Source organism: Felis catus, chromosome A1, assembly GCF_018350175.1.
Source record: "Felis catus isolate Fca126 chromosome A1, F.catus_Fca126_mat1.0, whole genome shotgun sequence".
Lineage (NCBI taxonomy): Eukaryota > Metazoa > Chordata > Mammalia > Carnivora > Felidae > Felis > Felis catus.
Genome location: NC_058368.1, coordinates 22,612,453 through 22,625,338, shown reverse-complemented (window position 1 = coordinate 22,625,338; position 12,886 = coordinate 22,612,453). Strand labels below are relative to the sequence as shown.

Below are 12,886 nucleotides of genomic sequence, written 5' to 3'. Positions count from 1 at the left end.
AAATATTGGTTCTTTTATCCTTTTGTCAGCAAGTCTGAGTAAAGGCAATTAATTTAGTCATCTGAATTGATTTTATTTCAAGGTAAAACTCATATTTCAAGGGTAAATTCAAGCATAGCCTGCTTGGAAATTTTAGTTTTTCTTCCAAAGTAAGAACCAACCAACAAACAAAATTAAATCAGGGATATCCAAGGGAGAATCTAAAAGGTCCATGCAAAGTATGGATACCTCCATTACTGAGGTAACCCATCATGGGCTTTTTTTTTAATAGATGAGGAAAGGAGGGTAGCTAGTTTAGTGTTAAAGCAACAGATGATGATGTTTTAAGGGAAACCAGCAAAATCATATAGGAAGTTATGTGATTGGCTGAGAAGTCCCAGGTTATTTCTATCAATAGGAGAGTCTGTATAACAGGAAAACTATTTCTTTTAAGTAATCTCTACACCTAATGTGGGGCTTGAACTCATGACCCAGAGATCAAGAGTCACATATTCTTCGGGGCGCCTGGGTGGCGCAGTCGGTTAAGCGTCCGACTTCAGCCAGGTCACGATCTCGCGGTCCGTGAGTTTGAGCCCCGCGTCAGGCTCTGGGCTGATGGCTCAGAGCCTGGAGCCTGCTTCCGATTCTGTGTCTCCCTCTCTCTCTGCCCCTCCCCCATTCATGCTCTGTCTCTCTCTGTCTCAAAAATAAATAAATGTTAAAAAAAAAATTTTTTTTTAAAAAAAGAGTCACATATTCTTCTGACTGAGTCAGCCAGACACCACCGACAGGGAGACTGTTAAAAGTTTAGTGGAGACCATTGAACTAAGTTGACTAAGTGGATATAAGGCCTCTATAAGCCTGCTGGAGTTGCTATCAGTCTTAAACAAGATGGCTTAATGAGATCTAATGAAAGACTGAAATCAACAGTTGGTCTCTGATGATTCCCATGTGATTGACTCAGAAAGTCTAGTGCTTATTGAGATTTGTCATGCCAAAAAAGGAAAAAGTGTTTGTGAGCCTAGAACCCTGGAAAAAATCTTTTTATACTCAGCTATAGAAATCTTTGTATTTAAACATATGCATGCTTCTTTTAACTTAAACAGTATGGAATCCCTCAAAGATATTTGTATCAGCATATTTTACCTAAGTGTAATTAACTTAGGGACTTCAACCTTTTTTATGGTAATTTATGAGCTTTTTTATTACTAAGTTTGGTTAATAAATACACTCTTATAATGCTTTATATTAATCAAAATTCAAAGGATTTTTAGAAATCTAATTATTCTCATTTTTTCTTTCTTTCATAGGATGAAAGAACAAATCTTGTGTTACCCCTTGGCCATTGTAGTAAAACCCAAAGATGGTTTAGGCACAAATGGCATATAAATAGCTTTATCCTAAATTGGGGGCCTGGATTTGGGAAAGAATCAGGAATAATTGTTTGATGAGAGAAGATATAACTCAGAGTCAAGAAATAACTATAGGCAACATTATAAAAATACTCAAAAATAATTATTAGAAACTTTATCTTGAAAGCAAGGAATCTTTTTAAAAATGATTTAAAATTATATCAGAAGCACTGAAATTTAACAGAATATTTTATTTACAAAAATCTTTATTAATGAGTATAAAATAACCTAAGTATTTTATATTAAAAAGACTAATTCTAATATTACTTTTTTGTACATTATTCCTAAAACAATCTATAATAAAGGATTTATTAATATGCCCTCATATGTATGCATTTAGGCATTCACAAATGTATAAATACACAAATAGTAATGAATTTAAAGTATTGAACTATAGCTTTAAAATTAAATCTATTAAATAAAACAAAGGGTGTATCAAATTAAATTTACCCTCTGAATAAACTATTTTAGTTTTCTTAATAAACAAACAGAAAATCATATCATTATCTTCTATGCATATTTGTATTTCTCTGTATTAACTATTTATATTAATTATCATCTTTAACCAAAATAATCAACCTTCTTTTTCATTAAGCATAAGAAAACTTAGAGGAGAGAAAATAAAGAATAATTCAGATATTTTTCTATCTACTAGCATTTATGTCATGCAATTTAAACAATTTTAAAGTATAATATAATTAAAAAGTATAATTCAAAGGCATTTACAAATTTTGTTCATCTACTGCCCTTGTAAAAACTAAGGAAAAAATTACATGTAATGATCACTGTTTTGTATCTGTTTCTTATTTAGAAACTGTTTAGGCATCTAAAGATTATTTATTAATTATTTGTCTAAGGTCCTAAAGTTAGTTAAGGATTTACAATTATAATTATAAATTATAATCATAATTTTAGGAAATTATAATTTTAGTTAAAATATTAAATTCTTATGCTTTGTCCCAAAGTTAGAATGTCATAAAATTAAACCTTTAAAAAGGCATTCATTGTTATCGGTCATTTTAGTTAAATACAATTTTATATGTATAATTTTGAATTTTAAACAAGTTATGGAAGTAGTGGAATATTGCTTAATTCATAAACAATGCAGGAAATTCAGTTTAATCAAAAGAAATTTAATCCTGGCTTTGTACAAACCAAAATATTGTGCTGACATTAGTTTTTATATTTTAAACTAATTTTTAAAGACTCTGAATCATGCTAAAAATGTTATCTTCTTTTAACTTGAAAGTAATGCCCTTTCTTTTCTCACAAGTGTAATAACAAAGCTATTATGTAAATATACTTTTAGGGTCCACAAATGGAATACATCTTAATAACTTTGTCTTTTTTTACATTTCAGATATTTCACCTATTTATCTGGACTATACATTCCTCAAATGTACACATAAAGAGTGAAGGACTCTTAATCAAGTAATCATTATTTCTTAAGAGAAGGAAAATGAGAAAGAGGAAATGAAAAACAAAAAGGAAGAGGAAACTCCTTTAGATGAATATGACATTAACACTAAAAAAAGACAATTATGTTCCCTCTGAGAAGAAAGGTTGTATATAGAAAAACAATTTTTGGGGGGTGCCTGGCTGTCTCAGTCAGAGGAGCATGCAACTCTTGACTTCAGGGTTGTGAGTTCAAGCCCCACATTGGGTGAAGAGATTACTTAAAAATAAAATCTAAAAAAAAAAAAACCCAACATATTTCAAAATATATACATGAAAAGGAGTGACATCAAAATTGGCTTACATCCTTGCCAATTTTGTCAATGACTGATTTAAAAAAAACAAAAAACAAAAAACAAAAAAAATCCAGCATTTATTAGTCCCCAACGGATGGAAGTAAAGGAAGGGGTATCACCAACATTAAATAAAAGAATCTTTCTTTTAGACAACTTCCTCTTGAAAGTTGCCTCACTTTTTGTTTCTAGAGTGCCTCTCATGTAAACAATCTTGTTTATGTCAAAACTTCCCCAAAGCGGCCATTACAATTCTGAATTGTCCCTGGTGATATTGTGCCAGTTGCACGAGTGCTTTACAGGGAGGAAATGCTGAAAAAAACCTCTTGGCCCTGGGAGATGTGCAGTTTGAAGTTGAGTGGGCCCCAGGAGACCTGCGGTGGTGTAAGGATGGTGCTTGTCTGCACTTCTGCCTCTGAAATTTGGGCAAAGGTCACCTGTCTCAAGTTAGGGCTGAATAAACAACAAAGCAGATCTCAGGGTCACAAAGATATGACAGAGGAAGTCATTCCAATTTTTGAAATGATGACCTTACACCAAGTTGATCCAAAGGACAAAATTTGTGCAAAGAATGCCAGTCCTTCTGAACACTCAGTCCCTGGGGCAGCTGGAAGATGGACTAGTGGGATCTTTCCTTGTCTTTTCCTTATAAACTTTTCCTCTGAGGGGCAAACAACACTCAAGACAATAGACAGACTATACAATGGGTATTAGAAGTTTAGGAAACAATTGTCACAATTTACTACATTTACAAGTCTGATTGGTAACTAGAATGTCTTGGGGTTATCACTATTTTTTTTTTTTTTTTAGCCATTCTAATAGATGTGTAGTTCTATCCCATGGTAGTTATAGTTGGCATCTCCTTAATGGCTAATGCTATTGGACAAACTTTTATGTATCTATATGTCATCTTACACACCTGAAATATCTCTTCATGTCTTTTGCCTATTTTCTAATCGGATTGTTTGTTTTGTTTGGTTGGTTTGGTTTTTACTGTTGAGTTTTGAGAGTTCTTTATATATTGTAGACACGGGTCCTTTGTCGAATCTGTGTTTTGCAAATATTGTCTCCTAGTCTGTAGCTTATCTTTTCATCCTCTTAACAGAACTTTTTGCAGTGCAAAAGTTTTCCATCTTGATGAATTCCAATTTATCAATTTTTCCTTTCATGGATCATGTTTTTGATGTTATGTCCAAGAACTCTCTGTCTAGCCTTAAATCCCAAAGATTTTATCATATGCTTTTTTTCCTAAAAAAGTTATAGTTTCACATTTGACTAATTTGGTCTATGATCCATTTTTGTTAATTTTTGTATAAGGTACTAGGTTTAAGTCATGGTTCGTTCTTTTGCCTATGGATGTCCACTTGCTCCAGCACTACAAAAATACCATCTTTCTTCTGTTGAATCTCTTTTGCCCTTTGTCAAAAATTACTTAAGCATATTTGTGTAACTCTTTTTTTAGGTACTCTGTTTTGTTCCACTAATTTATGTGTCTATCCCTTCAATATCACACAGTCTTGAGCACTTCCAATTCCTTTCCCTTTCCACATAAATTTTAGAAAAATCTTATCTATTTCAACAACAAAAAAAGTATTGCATGAATTTAATTAGGAATTTCATTAATCCTATAAACCAATTTGGGAAAGATTGACATCTTTATTCTGTTGAGCCTTCCAATCCATGAACATGGTATGTGTCTCCATTTACTTCGAACTTTGATTTCTTTCATCAGCATCTTGTAGTTTTCAACATATAAATTCTGGAATGTCTTGTTAGATTTACACTTAAGTATTTCATTTTATTTTTGAATGATTGCAAATGGTACTGTATTTCTTATTCCAATGTGTTCATATGTTCATTGCTAGTATATAAAAATACAATTGATTTTTATGTGTTGTATCCTGTGACTTGGTTGAATTTACTTGTTACTTCTATGACTTTTTGGTGTAGATTCCTTGGGATTTTCTGTGTAAACAGTCATGTCATCTGCAAATGGGGAGTGTTTTCTTTCTTCCTTTCTGATCAGTAAGATGTTGATTTCCTTTCTTGCCTTATTTCACTGGCTAGAATTTACAGCATTATGTTAAATAAGAGTAGTAAGAGTAGACATCCTTGCATTGGTCCCAATTTTAAGGAGAAGGCATGCAGTCTTTCACCCTTAACTATGTTAGCTATGAGCGGGGGTTTTTTGTTGATAATTATCAAGTTGAGGAAGTTCCCCTGTATGCCTCTGTTTCTAAGAGTTTTGATCAAAAGTGGGTATTGGATTTTGTTCATATGCTTTTTCTGCATTCATTGATATGATCACATGATTTTTCTCATTTAGCCTCTTAACATGAATTACATTGACTGTTTTCTAAATATTGAACCAGGCTTCAATGCATGAAATAAACCATACTTGGTCATGATATATAATTCTTCTTGTAATATTGCTAAAATTTACTTGCTAATATTTTGCTAAGAGATTTTGTGTCTATATTCATAAGGAATATTGGTCTGTAGTCTTTTGTTTTATACTGTGTCTGGTTTTGATATCAAGGTAATACTAGCTTTGTAAAATAAACTGGGATATGTATCCTCCTCTTCTGTTTTCTGGAAGAGATTGCATGGAATTGGTGTTTTTATTTAAATATGGTAGATTTGGGTAGAAGTCTCCAGGGATACCACCTGGACTTGGAGATTCCTTTTACAGCTTTAAATTAAGAATTTAATTTTCTCAGTAGTTAAATTTATCATTTTGTATTTGGTGAGTTGGGGTAGTTTTTTTTTTTAAAGAAATTAATCCATTTCCTTTAGGTTATCAAATTTATTCTTGTAGAGGTAATCATGGTATTCCTTTATTATATTTTTGATGTATCTATCATGATGTTCCCTGTTTCACATTCTTGATAATGGTAATTTGTGTCTGCTCTATTTTTACTTTTGTCTGTCTTGCTAGAGGTTTGTCAATTGTATTGATCTTTCCAAATAACCAGTTCTTTCTTTCATCAATTCTCCTTGATTTTTGTTTTGTTTTGTTTTCAATTTCCTTGATTTCTGCTTTTACCTTTATTATTTGCCCCCTTTTTCTTTATTTGGATTTATCTCATTTAAAAAATTTTTAGTTTCTTGAGATGGGAGCTTAGATGATTGAGTTAAAACTATTTTGTAATGTATGCATTTAGTGTTTTGCAGTTCTCTCTTAGCAATGCTTTTGATATACCCCACAAATTTTGATATGATACATTTTCATTTTTATTGAGTTCAATATATTATTTGGTTTCCCTTGAGACTTCCTTTTTGACCCATGGAATATTTAGAAGAGTGTTGTTTAGTGCCCAAGCATTTGGAGATTTTCCTATTATCTTTCTGCTGTTGATATCTAGTTTGATTTCATTGTAGTTATAGAGCACACTCTGTACGGTTTCAATTTTTTTTTAATCTGTTGAGGTTTTCTTTTTATGGCCCAGGATGTGGTTTATTTGGGTATATGTTTTGTGGGCACTTGAAAAGAATGTGTATTCTGCTTTGGTTCAATGGATTTTTTTATAAATGTCAATTGGTTCCTGTTGGTTGATGTTATATTTGAGTTTTTCTGTATTCTTGTGGATTTTTGTCTAGCTGCTCTATCACTTACTGAGAGAGGGTTTTGAAATTACCAACTATACCTATGAACTTGTCAATTTCTCCTTTCAGTTCTATCAGTTTTTGTTTCACATAGTTTGTAACTGTTGTTAGGTGTATACACATTTAGAATTGATGTGTCTTTTTGGTAGATAAACTCTTTTATCATTATATATTGTCCCTTGCATAATTTTCTCTGTTCTAAAGTTTACTTTATCTGGTCTTAAGAGCCACTCCTGATTTCCTTTCATTAATGTTTGCATGACATATATGTTTTTCACCCTTTTACTTTCAACATGTCAATACTCTGAATTTCTTATATACAGCATATAATTTATATACACATATATAGACAGATATAGATATATTGGTCTGTCAATCTATATTTTAATTGGTATATTTACACTATTTATATTTATTGTAATTATTTATTTTTTAGGGATAACTGTGCCATTTTATTTTATTTTTCTATTTGTATTATCTATTTTCTTTTTCCTATCTTCCTGTTGGCTACTTGAACACTTTTAAGTATTCTGGTTTGATTTATCTCTAGTTTTTTGAGCTTATCTCTTTGTATAGCTTTTTAATGGCTGCTCTAGGTGTTACATTACACATACATCACTTACCACAGTCTATTGGCATCATCATGTTACCAACTCAAGTGAAGTGTGGAAATCTTACCTCCTTTGTATCCTTTTACCTTTCCCCATTTATAATATAGTTATAATTATCTTTAAAAATTCCCCTACAGGGGCGCCTGGGTGGCGCAGTCGGTTAAGCGTCCGACTTCAGCCAGGTCACGATCTCACGGTCCGTGAGTTCGAGCCTCGCGTCAGGCTCTGGGCTAATGGCTCAGAGCCTGGAGCCTGTTTCCGATTCTGTGTCTCCCTCTCTCTCTGCCCCTCCCCCGTTCATGCTCTGTCTCTCTCTGTCCCCAAAATAAATAAAAACGTTGAAGAAAAAAAAAAATTTAAAAATTCCCCTACATTAAAGCTCATCACACCAGACAATGTTTCAATCATCAAACATAACTTAGACTCAAAAAAGAGAAGAAAATCCTATTGTACTTACCCATATTTTTGCTTATCATGTTCTTACTTTCTGATGTTCCTAGGTTCCTTCTTTTATTGATTCCTTTCTGATATGAGAACTTCTTTTAGTCATTCTTTTAGGGTAGGTCTGCTGCCAACAAATTCTCTTAGTTTTCCATCATTTGAGAATGCCTTGACTTCTCCTTTATATTTGAAGGATATTTTTGCTGGCTATAGAACTCTGAATTGTAGACTTTTCTTCCTCAACATATTGGCCAACCAGATCCAATAATACATTAAAAAAATTATTCACCACGACCAAGTGGGATTTATACCTGGGATGCAGAGCTGGTTCAGTATCCACAAAACAATCAATGTGATTCATCACATCAATAAAAGAAAGGACAAGAACCACATGATCCTCTCAATAGATGCAAAGAAAGCATTTGACAGAATATAGCATCCTTTCTCGATAAAAACCCTTAAGAAAGTAGGGATAGAAGGATCATACCTCGAGATCATAAAAGCCATATATGAAAGGCCCCACGCCAGTATCATCAATGGGGAAAAACTGAGAGGCTTCCCCCTAAAGTCAGGAACAAGATAGGGATGTCCACTCTTGCCACTGTTATTCAACATAGTAGAATGTTGGTAGACTTCTCTTTCAGCACTTGAAAATGTTGTGCCACTTCCTTTTGTCTTCCATACATTTTGTTGAGACACCTGCTGTCTGGTAGATTTGGACTGCAGTATGAACATAAGCACTGGACCAAAGGTCTCCCAAGTTTGAGGCTTCTGCTTCAACAAAGTAAATGAATGTTTATTTTGTATTTTAGAAATGTATCATGAAATATAATGGAGCATATGGTAAAAACTTTGCTGATATTTTTGACTCAAGTTTCAAAGAAAAGCTAGTATTTCTCCCTGTTTCATTAAAACCTGGAAAGATGTAAGTAGTGAGCAGGAAGTAACTTTTTGTGTCTGTGTTTTTTTTTTTTTTTAAATCCAGCGTGGAGAGAAAACTTATGCCCTTGCCTCTATACATCTCCACATCATAAATGGAACCCAATGGCACCTTCAGCAGTAATGTCAGCAACACGGACTGTTCAATCGAAAACTTCAAAAGGCATTTTTACCCCATCGTGTACCTGATAATATTTGTCTGGGGAACCTTGGGAAATGGATTTTCCATATATGTTTTCCTGCAGCCTTATAAGAAGTCCACGTCTGTGAATGTTTTCATGCTAAACCTGGCCATTTCAGATTTTTTGTTCACAAGTACACTGCCCTTCAGAGTTGACTATTACATCAGAGGCTCCAATTGGATATTTGGGGACCTGAGCTGCAGGATTATGTCTTATTCTATGTATGTCAACATGTACAGCAGCATTTATTTCCTGACTGTGCTGAGCATTGTGCGTTTTCTGGCAACTGTTCATCCCTTCCGGTTCCTCCATGTGGCTAGTATCAGGAGTGCCTGGATTCTGTGTGTGGTCATATGGGTCCTTATCATGGCTTCGTCAGTAGTGCTTCTGAACAATGGCTCTGAGCAGAATGGCAATACCACATTATGCTTAGAGTTGAATATGAATAAAATTGTTAAACTGAAGACGATGAACTACATTGCCTTGGTGATAGGCTTCATGCTACCATTCTGCTTGCTCAGCATCTGTTATCTGCTAATCATTCGAGTCCTGTTAAAGGTAAAGGTCCCAGAATCTGGGCTGCGGGTTTCTCACAAGAAAGCACTTATCACCATCATCATTGCCTTGATCATCTTCCTTCTGTGTTTCCTGCCTTATCACATACTGAGAACCCTCCACCTGGTCATGTGGAAAGTGGATAAATGCGAAGACAATCTTCATAAAGCTGTGGTCATCACACTGACGTTGGCAGCAACCAATAGCTGCCTCAATCCTTTGCTCTATTATTTTGCTGGGGAAAATTTTAAGGACAGACTAAGGTCTGCACTCAGAAAAGATCACCCATGGAAGACAAAGTGCAGCATTCCTGTCTGCATATGGTTGAAAGAGGAAACACAAGTTTAAGGGGTTATTAAATGAGGCCTGTTCTTGTATACTTGTGTCCACCTTCATTCACACGTAGTCCCAGTCACATGACCATGTATTTACATTATTTCCAACAAAGATCAATTCCTAACATTTAATTGACCATGACTTCTGTTAATAAGCCCTACTTCAAACATTTTATTAGGTGTGTTTTCAGTGGTTGAGTCTAAATGAGAATGTAGCAGGCAAAATCTCTACTAGTCTTGCAACCTAAAATGTTAGACTGTGAAAAAATGCTGAGCACACTGGGTGCTTATTTTCTTCAGATTCTGTACCAGATCTCTGTTCTACCAGCCAATCTAAATTAACTTTAAGACAACAACTTCCCCAGCTTCTCCAGCTCCTCTTTCATCTTCAGTCCCCTAAGATATAGCCAGGTTCCAGAGCGAAAGGAGATTCCAGAGCAGATAAGAAAAGTATCCTAAGGAATCAGTGAAAAGACTTTGTGAAGAAGGCTGTCCTTTAACAAGGCAGTCAGGGTCCCAAAAAAGAACGGTGAGAGAAAAAGGGAGAGAAGGACTAGGGCAAGAAAGAGCTGGTTAGAAGTAGGGAGAAAGACAAATTTTATTTTGCACGGGAGAGAGGCTCTAGCACACTGAAGGCAAGAAGGTTCTCTTTGTCTCTCTTGCCAGGGGGCTAGAAAGGATAAGAAGACTAGGAGGAGGAACTGGGGCATTACCCTAGGGGGTGGAGGGATTATGTGTGAAATAGCAGAATAGAGGGGGTCAATATTACTCTTAGGATTTGGGTTTGGACTGCACTGCAGTTCTCAGTCCTGCTCATTAATCCATTTGGATGGGAGCCAGAATGGAGGAGGTTGCTTTAAGGGTTTGGTTGGGCACTGAAAGAGAGAGTGGGGTAGAGGGTAAGTTGTAAAGGTGGTTGTACCCCTGAAATTCTATTAATATCTTGGCAGAACATGCGTAGGGTGGCTTTCCTTTTGAGGGAGTATAGAAAAGAACTGGATAGTGGGAAGGGATCCTTTCTGTCCACTGAAAAAAGCTAGGGAGACTACCAACTACTACCTCCCTGAACATTGTACCACCAACAATTGAATGCCCTCTCCACGCTGGGCAGACTTGTGCCAGGCACTTGACATTCAGGAACCCCGTTTAACCCTCACACTAAAGCCATTCACTCTATGAATGAAGAAACGGAAGCTCAGAGAAATTAAGAAACTTGTTCAAGTTCACACAGCTTGTAAGAGTTTAAAAAATCTCCATGCAGAAGGGTTGGCCAGGTGCTTACTTTACCGCTCTTCCTACAAATCTTCAGGCAAATTGGTTGAAAATCTGAATAAGAGTTCCCTCCCCCCACCAGGCACCTACCCCTCCTCACTGTCATGAGATTTTCTCTTTAGAGTTGTTGATCCCAGGCAGAGTAGAGTGTGGGAGGGAGGTAGTGTTCTAAAGTCAGGGAAGAAGTGAATGTTTTCATTGTAAACAAGAGTCCCAGAACCCTTCTCTTACTCCTCTGTCTGGATGCTGACAGAATATCCTGTCAAAACAATAGACTGGAGAATTCACCTATGGGGAAATGCAAGAAAAAGACTAACAGATACAGACTGTTGAGGATTCCCCAACATAAAAGCCAGCATCTGCCTTATTACCTACCTGACAGGGAAGCCCACACTGCAACTAATCTATTCAGAGAGCATCTAGTCAACCTGTTAGAGCCTCATTATTAATTATGAATAGTCAATGACCACTACACATGGGCAGGGGGGAAAGGTCCAAACATAAAAAATACCAACAAACAAATCAGGATAGAGACATTTTCAATATGAAAGGTCTCAACACTTTTATTACCCAAGTACTTTTTATCAGAAACCTACTGTGAGGATGTGCTCCTCCAAAATAAGTGATTAAGCCAAGATAGAGGAAAACATGACATCTAGGACACAAGGAATCCAGTACAGGGGAAAGGTGAACAACGCAGGATGTTGGTGGTAGCAGAAAAACAAACTAATTGATTTGAACAATCAATTTGGAGAGATTTATATTTTTCTTGAAGAAGTTGGGATGAACTAGTGAAAGTACATAGAAAAGTAAGCATGGGAAAAGACACTGTGATCATTGAATGCTAGCAAAAAGAAACTGTTGTTTAAGAAAGGAAATATAATCATAGTACACTACATGGCTCAGCTGTGACTAATGTTTACACAATATAATGTAAATAACAAAATGCTGTGATATAACTTTTTTTGGGAAATGAGAGGAGAGGATATGTATGTGGGGGAGGGGTGTAAGAAATCTAGGTCCCCATCTTCAATCACAGAAAATGCACAATAACTAAAGCTAAAGAATGATAAAAGCTGTATAAAAATGTTATTTAGCAATAGGGGCTACAGCCCAGAAGAAACAATGAAAAGAACAGACAAGGTTGGCCTCTGGGGAGTTTGGAGTGGGAAAAAGGGTGGCAATTTCTCTTTCCCTTTTAAGAACTAATCATCTAACTTGTAAATATGTATTGCTGAAATAAAAATTAAGTTAAAATTAAATTTAAAAATTTAAATTAATTCTTCAGGTTTTGTTGGTTTGTTTGTTTTTTTAAAAAAAATATTGTGTAAATATTACAGGGGCACCTGGGTAATTCAGTCAGTTGAGCAATGACTTCGGCTCAGGTCATGATCTCAAGATTCATGGGTTCGAGCCCCACATCTGGCTCTGTGCTGACAGCATGGAGCCTCCTTGGAATTCTCTCTCTCCCCCTCTGTCTTTGCCCCTTCCCTGCTTGAGCTCTCTCTCTCTCAAAAATAAACATTAAAAAAATTGAAAAATATATATTAAAAAAGAAACAAGACAGAAAAGAAAGGCCACCAGAAATGGACACTGAATGAACACTGACAGATGAAAGGAAAGCAGGTGGGGTGCCTGGATGGTTCAGTTGGTTAAGTGTCCATCTCTTGATCTTGGCTCAGGTCATGATCTCACGTTTGGTGAGTTTGAGTCCCATGTCTGGCTCTGCACTGTCAGAAAGGAGCCTGCTTGGGATTCTGTCTGTCTGTCTCTCTCTGCCCCTACCCTGCTTGCACTCTCTCTTGC

The 12,886-nt window shown here is 35.5% G+C and overlaps 1 protein-coding gene across 7 annotated transcripts in view; it reads left to right on the top strand.

Annotated features, from left to right (window-relative positions):
• Window positions 1–12,342, top strand: part of CYSLTR2 (cysteinyl leukotriene receptor 2) — a 92,806-nt gene extending 80,464 nt beyond the window's left edge. For 4 of the 7 annotated variants that reach the window (XM_045052852.1, XM_045052855.1, XM_045052849.1 and 1 more), the window contains one exon: window positions 8,783–12,342. In XM_045052852.1, coding sequence (XP_044908787.1) covers window positions 8,832–9,821 — 990 coding nt within the window. In that variant the 5' untranslated portion in view covers window positions 8,783–8,831 and the 3' untranslated portion in view covers window positions 9,822–12,342. Of the gene's footprint in view, window positions 1–2,751; window positions 2,954–8,782 lie in introns of those variants that run through there. The other 3 variants (XM_045052856.1, XM_023251419.2, XM_006927271.5) reach the window with 2 other exon arrangements.
• The last annotated feature ends 544 nt before the right edge of the window (window positions 12,343–12,886 follow it).